Source organism: Gekko japonicus, unplaced genomic scaffold (genome assembly GCF_001447785.1).
Source record: "Gekko japonicus isolate JY-2015 unplaced genomic scaffold, Gekko_japonicus_V1.1 scaffold142, whole genome shotgun sequence".
Classification (NCBI taxonomy): Eukaryota; Metazoa; Chordata; class Lepidosauria; order Squamata; family Gekkonidae; genus Gekko; species Gekko japonicus.
Window position 1 is genome coordinate 1123790 of NW_015174848.1, and position 12377 is coordinate 1136166.

Below are 12377 nucleotides of genomic sequence, written 5' to 3' on the forward strand. Positions count from 1 at the left end.
GACCGATATTATCGGGGCAAACGGTGGCGCAACATCGAGGCAGCTCTAGTGCGAAATCAGCCCAGATGTGTACATAAGTAAACATCTTTCTTCTGTAGTATATCTGGCATAATATTCAGTGAAAACATTTCTGGTTCAAACGGAAGATTGATATTCATTATTTGTTCTGTGATAATGTGAATTTCTTTCCAAAACTTTTTGATTTTATCGCATGTCCACCATACATGATAAAAGGAGCCTATTTTAACTTTACACTTCCAACACTTATCAGAAGAATTAGAGTAATAGCGTGCAAGTTTATCAGGAGTTAAATACCAAAAGATTTTCTTTCATAGAGCCCTTTCTTATATGCTTAGGGAAATGCCGATCGCAACTTTGGAGTCAGGAAGCAATTTTTCTCCAGGCAAGTTTGGCTGGAGATCCTGGAGGTTTTTTGTCATCTTCTGGGCGTGGAACAGCCGTCACTGGGAGGGGTGTGTGGAGGAGGAGGTATTTGTGAATTTCCTGCCTTGTGCAGGGGGCTGGACTAGATGACCCTGGCGGCCCCTTCCAACTCTATGATTCTATGAAAGCTCCTTTCGTCAGGGATGAAGTGAGCCTTGACCAGTGTTCCCTCTAAGCTGAGTTAGTGTGAGCTAGCTCACAGTTTTTTAGCCTCCGGCTCCCACATTTTTGCCTCCACTCAGGAAGGAGGGCTCCAGAGCAAACTGATTTATGCAGCAGCCAAATCGCTCGCTCACAGCTTTAATGCCGGTAGCTCACAGAGTAGAATTTTTGCTCACAAGATTCTCCACAGCTTAGAGGGAGTATTGGCCTTGACTCTCAAAAACATAGCCCCCGAAAAGTTTGTTGGTCTCTAAGGTGCTTCTGGATTCTAATCTAACCGTTGCAGTTCCAGATCTACAGGCCACCTGGAGGCTAACCAAGCAAAACCAAAGAGCGGCACGGGGGAAGGATGCCAAAAAACACTAAGCTGCGCTCAACAAAAAAACAGTACAAATTCTATACAATTCCATTGACGTATAATAATAGAGGACTCAGTCCAATACAATTCAAACACTGCGATGAGATTAAATATAGAAAGCCATGGTGTACATCCAAAAGACACCGATATTTTAAGAAAACTGGGACCACGCCCGATCTCTTACCAACTCATACACCAGAACTCCAGTAACATACAGAAGAAGAGGAGGAGGAGGAGGAGGAGATTGGATTTATCCCCCGCCCTTCACTACCCAAGGGAGGCTCAGAGCGGCTTACAAACTCCTTCCCCTTCCCCTCCCCACAACAGGCACCCTGTGAGGTAGGCAGGGCTGAGAGAGCTCTGAGAGAAACGGCTCTTTTTCAAGGACAGCTCTGACAGAACTATGGCTTCCCCGAGGTCATCCAGCAGGTGCGAGTGGAGGCGTGGAGAATCAAACCCAGTTCTCCCAGATTAGAGTCCACGCTCCTAACCCCTCCACCAAACTGGCTCTCCAGGATGGGAAACTTGAACGCCTTAGTTCTTTTGCTTTGCTCTGGGACAAGGTTGCTATTTAGGGAGGAACTGTGGCTCAGTGGGAAAACATCTAGGCCAAGGGTTCAGTACCCTGGCATGAAGAAGAGGAAGAAGAAGAAGAAGAGGAGGAGGAGGAGGAGGAGGAGGAGGAGGAGGGGGAGGAGGAGATTGGATTTATGCCTCGCCCTTCACTACCCAAGGGAGTCTCAGAGCGGCTTGCAAACTCCTTTCCCTTCCCCTCCCCACAACAGACACCTTGTGAGGTAGGTGGGGCTGAGAGAGCTCTTGACAGAAACTGCTCTTTTTCAAGAACAGCTCTTATCAGAGCTACGGCTTGCCCAGGGTCATCCAGCCAGGTGCAAGTGGAGGAGTGGGGGAATCAAACCTGGTTCTCCCAGATTAGAGTCCACACACTTAACCACTACACAGTCTTCACAATTTAAATAGTCCCACAAAGGGTTTCAGAATTCAGAAGGCTTGGGGTTCCGTCTTTGGGAAGAAGCCTTGGGTGAAACGCGGGTTGTTATGAGCTAGCTCACACGTCAAGAAGAATATTGGAGGAACCTGCATGATTTAACCCACCTGGAGTCCGGCAACCCCAAGCCCCTGTTCTGTTCTGCAACATATAGAACAGGGGTGGGCAAACTTTCACACATATTGTGCGGCTTCCGGGAGGCTCCCCATCTATTTGCTCTCTTTCTTTCTGTCTCTCTTCCTTCATCCCTTCCCCATCTATTTGCCTTCTTTGTTTCTCTCTCTCTCTTTCTTTCCACCTCTTTCATTCTTTCTTTCCACCTCTCTCTTTCTCTCTCTCTTAGGCGTATAAATAGCATGAGCAAACAAATAAATATCCTTGGGTAAATAAATATCATCAGTGGCCCCGGTCACACAGAGGATTTGCCGCGCTAAAGGCACGAATGTCAGGCGGATTTTCGGGGCGTGATCACATCACAACATCTGGGAAGCATAGCGCACCCGTGGCAAACCCGTGGCGTCCCGCCGAAGATGCGCAGTAAAAAAAGTACCTCGGAAAGTGCACTAGTATCTGGAAAACGTGGGGCACGGGCGGGTGTCTGATCGCGGAAGTGCTAGTATCTCGTGGCCTCCGGCGCCCGTCCACGTCCCGTCGCAAACCGGATGTTTTTCGTAAGCGCATGCGCACAAGCACATAACTGAAAGCAGTGCTGCTTTGCAGAACTGTGCATGCACACAGACGCAAAACGCTTGCCGCGCTACTTCTTTGCCACGCTCCTGCATCGCTGTGTGATTGCCAGCTAACAACCTAAGCGTGAAGACTCAAGGGACCGTGTGATCGGGCTACCGCGCTTTATTTTGCTCCGGGGTGAACACCCACGCCTCCCCCCCCACGTTATCTGGCCCGTGTGACCGGGGCAAATATCTGTTTCCCCCCCTTTTGTTTTTATTTTTGGCAGTCTCGTTTAAAGCTAATAAAAAGCAGATTTGCGTATTTTCCAATTAAAAGCGTGTGTGTGATATTTGGTTGTGTCTTGCGGCTCTCAAACATCTGACGTTTATTCTGGGCGGCTCTTGCGTTAAGCGAGTTTGGCCACTCCCGATATAGAATTTGAGACATTAATCCTAGGGTTGCCAAATTTAAAATTCCTACCGGCGGGGGAGCATCCTGCTGCTCCGGGAGCTGGTCTGGAACGTGCGCGCGCGCCGCCGGAGCATCACCGGAAGTGACGTCACACGCTGGGTGGGGCCACGCCATTTGAGGGGAAAACCCGGCCACTGGTCACTTCCGGTGACGCGCATCCACGCCATTTGAGGGGAAAACTCTTTGTTTTCCCCTCAAATGGCGTGGCCCCGCCCCCAGCGTGCGACGTCACTTCCGGTGACGCGCACGCCGGGGAGGGGTTTCCCCTGGCCCCCGATTCCCCGGCGTCAGGGAACGGAGCCTCCGGGGCGGGGGATTTCCGCCCTACCGGGGGAGTTGGGAGCCCTAATTAATCCGCTTGCACTAATGATAAAGACTATAAAAATAATCTTTTAAAAATAACCGCTAGCCCATCCTCCCCTCTCTTCCCAGGACATGATAAGAGAAAAAAATGTAAGATCTTTGTAATCCACCTTTCTCCCGAAGGAAACCAAGGTGGGTTACAAAGACGGTCTCCTCCATCCCGTGGCCCCTCTGCCCCGGCCTTACCTCGCAGCCACTTGGAGTCGTACTTGACCGTCCGGAGAACTGGACTGCGATCCCCCGAACTTCGGTAGATCACCGCGTCGCTGGCTTGGAAGTCTGCCACAGTGGCGGAGTAGAGGTTCCCTTCTGGGAGGGAGAAGACAGAAAACGGAGAGGTCAGGAAGACGAACCCAGGCTGGAACACACCAAACCTCTGTTATTCGATTGTTAAAATAAAATAAGGAAATGTTATGTGTGCATGTATGAAGAGAAGAAGAAGAGATTGGATTTATACTCCAACTTTCACTACCCAAAGGCGTCTCAGAGCGGCTTACAAACTCCTTTCCCTTCCCCTCCCCACAACAGACACCCTATGGGTGCAGTCAGACGGCGTGCTGAGAGCGGGTTAAACTGCTCTGGTTCTAACCAGATTATATTTTATCTGGATAATCTCGATCACACGTCCCTTATTCCGCCTCACTGCGCAGTCACGTGAGACGGGATGCTGGACTCGATGGACCCTCTCTGGTCTGACCCAGCAGGGCTCTCTGATGTTCTCGTCAGGGGAAGGCCTCTGCCTCCCTGCCCTGTTGTTGGCCCTCCAGAGGAATTGGTTGAGGCCACTGAGTGAGACAGGAGGCTCGACTCGATGGACCCTCACTGGCCTGACCCAGCAGGGCTCTTCTGATGTTCTCAGGGAAAAGCCTCGGCCTCTCTGCCCTGTTTGTTGGCCCTCCAGAGGAATTGGTTGAGGCCACTGAGTGAGACAGGAGGCTCGACTCGATGGACCCTCACTGGCCTGACCCAGCAGGGCTCTTCTGATGTTCTCAGGGAAAGGCCTCGGCCTCCCTGCCCTGTTGCTGGTCATCCGGAGGAACTGGTTGGCTACTGTGTGAGACGGGATGCTGGTCTGATCCAGCAGGGCTCTTCTGATGTTGGATTTATACCTTGCCCTTCACTCAGAGTCTCAGAGCACCTTACAATCTCCTTTCCCTTCCCTGCCCCACAAGAGACATCCCGCGAGGCAGGTGGGGCCGAGAGAGCTCTTTCGTGGACTGCTCCTGAGAGAACAGCTCTGAGAGAACTTGTGACTGACCCAAGGCTCACCCAGCAGTTGCACGTGAAGGCGTGGGGAATCAAGCCCGGATTAGAGTCCGTGCTCTTAGCCACAACACCAAACTGGCTCTCAGTCGGACCGCCAAAACTGGAAACAGCCCCAGTAACAGGAGCAGGCTTCTGGGTATTCAACAAATCAGTGCAGTCCAAAGGCTGTGAGGACTGGGTCTGCTATGGTTTGGCCTTCCACTGAGACGAGTTGGCATTACTGAAAATATATGAAGTGGCCTTCTACTAAATCAGACCATTGGACCGTCCAGGTATTGTCTACTCAGGCAGAGAAAGGTCTTCCATGTCACCTCCTGCCTCATCCTTTTTAACTGGAGATGCTGGAGATTGAACCTGGGACCTGCTGCATGCCAAGCAGATGCTCTGCCACTGAGCCATGGCCCCTCTTGACCAGCTCTCCAAGGTCTCAGGCTGAGGGTCTTTCCCTTCACCTCCTGCCTGGTCCTTTTGAACTGGAGATGCCGAAGATTGAACCTGGGACCTCCTGCATGCCAAGCAGAGGCTCTGCCACTGAGCCACAGCCCCTCTTTACAGCTCTCCAGGGTCTCAGGTGGAGGTCTTTCACATCAGCTCCTGCCTGGTCCTTTTAACTGGAGATGCCGGGGACTGAACCTGGGACCTTCTGCATGCCAAGCAGAGGCTCTTCCACTGAGCCACAGCCCCTCTTTACAGCTCTCCAGGGTCTCACATGGAGGTCTTTAACATCACCTACAGCCTGGTCCTTTTAACTGGGGATGCTGGAGATTGAACTTGGGACATTATGCATGCCAAGCAGATGCTCTGCCACTGAGCCACAGCCCCTCGTTACAGCTCTCCAGGGTCTCAGGTGGAGGTCTTTAACATCACCTGCAGCCTGGTCCTTTTAACTGGAGATGCTGGAGATTGAACTTGGGACATTATGCATGCCAAGCAGATGCTCTGCCACTGAGCCATGGCTGCTCTCAGTTTGGCATTTTTATAAGGCACCTGGATCTTTTTGGGGAGGGGGGAGGGGGAAGGAGGGCTAGAAAACATTTTAAATAAACAGCAGCTCCCCCCCCAAATTGCTCCCCTGAGAAGACGCTCTGTCTCCACTTGTCTCATTTTGGAGGCAGGCGAAGGATCTAATTAGTCCACCAGGCATTCAGTACAGGAATTTAGTAAGATGGGTGGGGAAAGTGCTCTATTTTATAACGCTGTGAAAGATCTTTCATAGAGATATTAAAACCAATTAAACATGCCTAATTGCACGGAGACAGTGCGGTAGTGAGCGACTGGTCCTGGATTCAGATCTCTCCCAGCGCCAAAACTTACTGGAGGACCTCTGATGAGATAGATAGATAGATAGATAGATAGATAGATAGATAGATAGATAGATAGATAGATAGACAGACAGACAGACAGACAGACAGACAGACAGACAGACAGACAGACAGACAGACAGACAGACAGACAGACAGACAGACAGACAGACAGACAGACAGACAGACAGACAGACAGACAGACAGACAGACAGACAGACAGACAGACAGACAGACAGACAGACAGACAGACAGACAGACAGACAGACAGACAGACAGACAGACAGACAGACAGATAGATAGATAGATGATAGATAGATGATAGATAGATAGATGATAGATAGATAGATAGATAGATAGATAGATAGATAGATAGATAGATGAAGAAGAAGACAAAAATGTGTGAGCCGGAGGCTAAAAAACTGAGATCATACTAACTCAGCTTAGAGGGAACACTGCTCTAGGTGAGGTCTCACCCGAGCAGAGTAACGCGATACCATCATCACCCCCCACGTGATCTGGACGCTATACTTCTGTTGATACAGACGCAACGATGTCACTTCCTGTGCAGCCGGAAGTGAAGTCAACGCATTGCCGCCGACGCTCTAGCATTCAGAAGAAACCACAGAGTTCTGGCTCCATACTAGAGAATCCCTGGCAACATCCCTATGTTTCCTGACAAGGGACCTCGCCCCCAAACAGGTGAGTCTCCCCCCTGTTGACAGCTTCCTGCCGGCCACGCTATACGTAGACCAATTGGGGTCGCGCCAGGTCCTCACCAAATGGCTCGCGTGCCAGCCCGATTTGTTAACCATTTGAGCAATCCCTCCCCCCAGTCTGGCCCTCTCTGCATTCCAGCTGCTGTCGGCAGATGTGTTTCTAGCGGCGCCATTCGTCACTCCTTGAAGGAGCCCCCCCAGGAAAGCCGTCGCCGGATTGAGCATCCGCCTTATAATATTTTGCCTTATCGGGCACACGCTATTTCTATATAATCACATATGGCCACAAACAGCTAATGAAATCTGTCGGATTTCGGCGCCTGCTCAGCTGCTCCCCAGAATCTTAAGTGTGGAAACGTCTAAAGGAGGAAACATTCAGATTGTCAACAAAAGATGAGCATCTCGGGACATATTGGGTGGGTGGGTGTGTGGGGGATGGTAGGTGGGTTTTGCTTCTGTTGGGTCTTAAAGTGTAATGTTTTAATTGTCACTTGGAAGCCACTTGGAAGGCACCTCGGTGGTGGAAGGGGCTGTCAAGTCGCAGCTGGCTTACGGTGACCCCAGAGGCTTTTCAGCCCTAGAATTTCTTGGTGGTCTCCCATCCAAGTACTAACCAGGGCCGTGGGCACTCCATGAAATTGCTGAGCGGTCGGGTTAGAACGGATAAAAGGAAGTCCTTCTTCGGCCAAAGAGTGATGAACCCATGGAATTCACTGCCACAGGAAGAGGTGGCGGCTACAAGCACGGAGGGCTTCAAGAGGGAATTAGATCAGCATCTGGAGCAGAGGTCCATCAGTGGCTATTAGCCTCAAGGGATAGATAGGGGCTCTGGGGCAAGGGATGCTCTGTCTTCTTGGTGCCTGGGGGGGGGGCAACAGTGGGAGGGCTTCTAGTGTCCTCCTGGTCCCCCTGTTGGACCTCCTGATGGCCCCTGGTATTTTTGGCCACTGTGTGACAGTCAGAGGTTGGACTGTATGGGCCATTGGCCTGATCCAACATTGGCTTCTCTTCTGTTCTTATAAGAGGGAGTTGGATCAATATATGGAGCAGAGGTCCATCAGTGGCTCTTAGCCACAAGATATAGATAGGAACTCTCGGTCTCGGGCAAGTGATGCTCTGTCTTCTTGGTGCTTGGGGGGGGCAACAGTGGGAGGGCTTCTAGTGTTTTTGGCCCCACTGGTGGACCTCCTGAGGGCACCTGGTATTTCTGGCCACTGTATGACAGAGTGTTGGACTGGATGGGCCACTCGCCTGATCCAACATTGGCTTCTCTTGTGTTCTTATAAGAGGGAATTAGATAAGCATATGGAGATAGGGACTCTGGAGCAAGTGATGCTCTGTCTTCTTGGTGCTTAGGGGGGTCAACAGTGGGAGGGCTTCTAATGTCCTGGCCCCACTGCTGGACCTCCTGATGGCACCCGGTATTTTTGGCCACTGTGTGACACAGAGTGTTGGACTGGATGGGCCACTGGCCTCATCCAACATTGGCTTCTCTTGTGTTCTTATGGTGCGGGGGGGAGGCAACAGTGGGAGGGCTTCTGGAGTCTTGGCCCCACTGCTGGACCTCCCGATGGCACCTGGTATTTCTGGCCACTGTGTGGCAGAGTGTTGGACTGGATGGGCCTTTGGCCTGATCCAACAATGGCGTCTCTTATGTCCTTATGACCCTGTTTAGCTTCTGAGATCTGACAAGATCAAGCCAACGTTGGCCCTCCAGGTCAAGGCAAGAGAAGAACAGAGGTGGTCTGCCATTGCCTGCCTCTGCGTAGCAACCCTGGGCTTCCTTCGTGGTCTCTCATTCCAAGTACTAACCATGACTGACCCTGCTCAGCTCCCGAGATCTGATGAGATCGGGCTAGCCTGGGCCAAGAGATGTTCAGAGGTGGTTCGTCGTTGCCTGCCTCCATAAGCTGTCAACCACCTTAGATGACAGTTCTCAGCTGCTGCAAGTTAATCACTTCGGTCAGCCTAAGCAACAGTCCTGGTAACAAGCCCAGCAGGTAGGGGGTGAGGACTTCTGCAGTCATGAAAGCTAACACTTGGGCAGGAAAAACTCTCTCCAAGGAGACCCATTTCTTGACACAGAGTTAGGGGGGATCCTAGAGGTCACCCACTCCAACCCCCCTTGCACAGTGCAAGAACGAGTCAACGACAGCACCCCACTCTGCTTAAAGGAACACACGCCTTTAAAAAAAATGTTTTAAAATGATTGAAAAAAGTATTTCCGGGAGACATTCTTGTGGGGCCGTGCCTTCAAGAAAGGGGGCGGGCCCCCCAAATGCCCCACCATGGCTAGGGGCCTGTCCTGCACAGATGCTCTGGCATTTTATGTAAAGGTCAGATGGAAGTGATCCTACCTTTGTCTGTCACAGACATACCTGCAAAGAGGGCAACGTTGGTCTGTTTTGCATCGAAGGGGCACCTGGCCTGCCCGTTTAGTTCCTCGCCTTCCTGCTCCAAACTGCTAATCTAGAAGTCATGGGAGGGAGAGATGACAGTTGAAGGCAGGTCAAGCCTATCCCCCCCACCCTCCTCACCAAAATCGAGGAGGGTCCCCCACCCCATGGATGCTACAGTATGGCCTCTTCTGTCCCCGGAAGCAACCTCAGGAGGCCCAAAGTACCCAGCATGCATTGCACTGTCCTGTCCCATCCAGCATGGGTTGAAAGGGCTACAATTGTCTCTTGGCAAGCCCCGTCTTTTGGTACCTTGTAGGTCCGACACATGGGGTTGAATGCGTTCGTCCCGCAAGCTAAGAGGGTTTGGTCGTTCTTCAGAACCAAGACTTTAATGTAGTTGTAACATTCGTTCTGCGAAAGGAAGAAAGCCGAAGGGTAAAGGCTCAGCTTATTGTCGAGGGGAGGGATAATGACGGCATTTTACACTGCTCCCAGCTCAGTCCCGAGCCGGCTCAGGATCGAAGACAGAAGAACGTCTCCAAAAAGGGGACTAGATAGATTCATGGAGGATAGGTCTATCAATGGCTACTAGCCATGGGGAAGGAGGGGAACCTCCACATTCAGAGGCAGTGAAGCCCTCGATCCCAGAGCCAGAAGGCAATATCAGGGGAAGGCCTTAGCCTCTCTGCCGTGTTTGTTGGCCCTCCAGAGGAACTGGTTGGCCCCTGTGTGAGGCAGGAGGCTGGACTAGATGGACCCTCCCTGGTCTGACCCAGCAGGGCTCTTCTGATGTTCTCCTCAGGGGAAGGCCTCAGCCTCTATGCCCTGTTGTTGGCCCTCCAGAGGAATTGGTTGGCCCCTAGGGGTGTGAGATGGGATGCTGGACTAGATGGACCTTCACTGGTCTGATCCAGCAGGGCTCTTCTGAGGTTCTTTTCAGGGGAAGGCCTTGGCCTCTATGCCCTGTTTGTTGGCCCTCCAGAGGAACTGGTTGAGGCCCCTGTGTGAGACGGGATGCTGGACTAGATGGACCCTCACTGGTCTGATCCAGCGGGGCTCTTCTGAGGTTCTCAGGGGAAGGCCTTGACCTCTCTGCCCTGCTGTTGGCCCGCCAAAGGAACTGGTTGACTACTGTGTGGGACAGGATGCTGGACTAGATGGACCACTGGTCTGATCCAGCAGGGCTCTCCTGATGTTCTTTTATCTTGATAAAGGAACCTCAACAAATCTTACCCGAAGCTTTCCTCTCATGGCGCAGTTAACCATATCCTGGGTCTTCCATGTGAGATGCTGTGGGTGGAGAGGAGGACAGAGAAATCAGAAGTACGTAACTGTCAGTGGAAAGAGAAATTGGGTTGTAGGTAGTACACAAGGCCTTCCTGATAAGTTTTAGCTAGCGTTGCCTGGAACCTTGAAAGCAGAGATCAACACAGAGTTGTTTGGTAGAACTGTCTTCCAAGTATGGCATGGCTGTTCAGCCTATCGGAGAAGGGTTCCACACAGTATATAAAATATCCCAATAGGAATGAGTTCTAGGTAGCCCGTAGAACTGTCCAATAAAAGCAGAGCTTTTTGGCCACTGTGTGACCCAGAGTGTTGGACTGGATGGGCCATTGGTCTGATCCAATGTGGGCTTCTCTTATGTTCTTATGTACACTATACCAAACTGGGTACACTGTATACACAATTAAATTATGGGACAGAATACACAATATACAAATATACAAACATCAACAAATTCTAATTATTTCCAAAAATGGGCATTTTTTTCCGATGTGTTACAGTCTTGTGTATTGTGTTCCACAATTTAGTTCTGTATACAGTTTAGGTAAAGGTAAAGGTTCCCTTGCTCGAAATCCAGTCAAGTCCGACTCTAGGGTTGCGGTGCTCATCTCCGTTTCAAAGCCGAAGAGCCAGCGCTGTCCGAAGACGTTTCCGTGGTCATGTGGCCAGCATGACTAAACACCAAGGCACACGGAACGCTGTTACAGTTTACCCCTCACTAAATATAACCAAATGTAACGTATTGTTTATATCAGTTAAGACATTCGTCTCAATTGATGTGTAACTTGGGGGGGGGGGGCAACTGTGGGAGGGCTTCTAGTGTCCTGGCCCCACTGCTGGACCTCCTGATGGTACCTGGTATTTTTGGCCACTGTGTGACCCAGAGTCTTGGATTGGATGGGCCACTGGCTTGATCCAACATGGGCTTCTCTTATGTTCTTATGCCATCTATGGATTGTTTCATTTAAATTATTTATCTGTTGGGAAGTGTTTTTAATCTCGATGCAGTTTATCTTGCTGCTCATCGCTCGGAGCCCTGAGAGCTCGGCGACGGAGCGATCCATAAATCGAAATTATGCAGAGATAAATAAATAAAATCAAGAGAGACCAGACACTTGTATCGCAGAGATCCACTGTTCACACCCTCACCCTGGTCGGAGAGAAATCGTCCTTGGTCCTCCGGAGGTCAAAGGCGTAGACGTGGTCACTGGTTACCGGGCGGGGGAAAGAAAAGAAAACAGTCAGCGGTCATGCGGCTGAATCCAAGCGTCAGGCGGGCGGTGAGGGTGGGGGGAAGAAATCGGACTTGCCAAGCATTTGTGTTACCTGACCCCCCCACTCCTCCCCAGCTCCAGTTCTCTGCTTGCTAACCCCAGGTGTGTGGGGTTGGATCTGTCCCTCCCTCCAAACAACCAGTGGGAGATGGGGGGGCGCTTATGAGGAGCAGGAAGGAATGGCCACCATTTCCCTGACATGCCTACGTGACCCGGAAGTGACGTAGGCACGTCAGGGGGTGACACTCTGCTTTTTGGGCAAAAACTCTATGGTAGATTAAAACTAGAAGAGGAGGAGGAGGAGGAGATTGGATTTATACCCGGCCCTTCACTTGGCATCTCAGAGAGGCTTAGAATCTCCTTCCCGTCCCCTCCCCACAACAGACACCCTGTGAGGTTGGCTGAGAGAGCTCTTTCGAGGACTGCTCTTGAGAGAACAGCTCTGAGGGAACTTGTGACTGACCCAAGGTCGCTCCAGCTGCTGCATGTGGAGGGGTGGGGAATCAAACCTGGTTCTCCCAGGTTAGAGTCTGTGCTCTTAACCACTACACCAAACTGGAGAAGAAGAAGAAGAAGAAGAAGAAGAAGAAGAAGAAGAAGAAGAAGAAGAAGAAGAAGAAGAAGAAGAAGAGAAGAAGAAGAAGAAGAAGAAGAA

General features: G+C 51.0%; 1 protein-coding gene across 1 annotated transcript in view; it reads right to left on the bottom strand.

The window, feature by feature from the left end:
• Positions 1 to 12377, bottom strand: part of SEMA6C (semaphorin 6C) — a 95056-nt gene that overhangs the window by 74866 nt on the left and 7813 nt on the right. Inside the window, exons 3-7 of the mRNA XM_015424515.1 lie at positions 11598 to 11655; positions 10398 to 10454; positions 9474 to 9575; positions 9144 to 9234; positions 3666 to 3788 (exon numbers count right to left, since the gene is read on the bottom strand). Of these exons, the coding sequence (XP_015280001.1) occupies positions 3666 to 3788; positions 9144 to 9234; positions 9474 to 9575; positions 10398 to 10454; positions 11598 to 11655 (431 nt within the window). The remainder of the gene's footprint in view (positions 1 to 3665; positions 3789 to 9143; positions 9235 to 9473; positions 9576 to 10397; positions 10455 to 11597; positions 11656 to 12377) is intronic.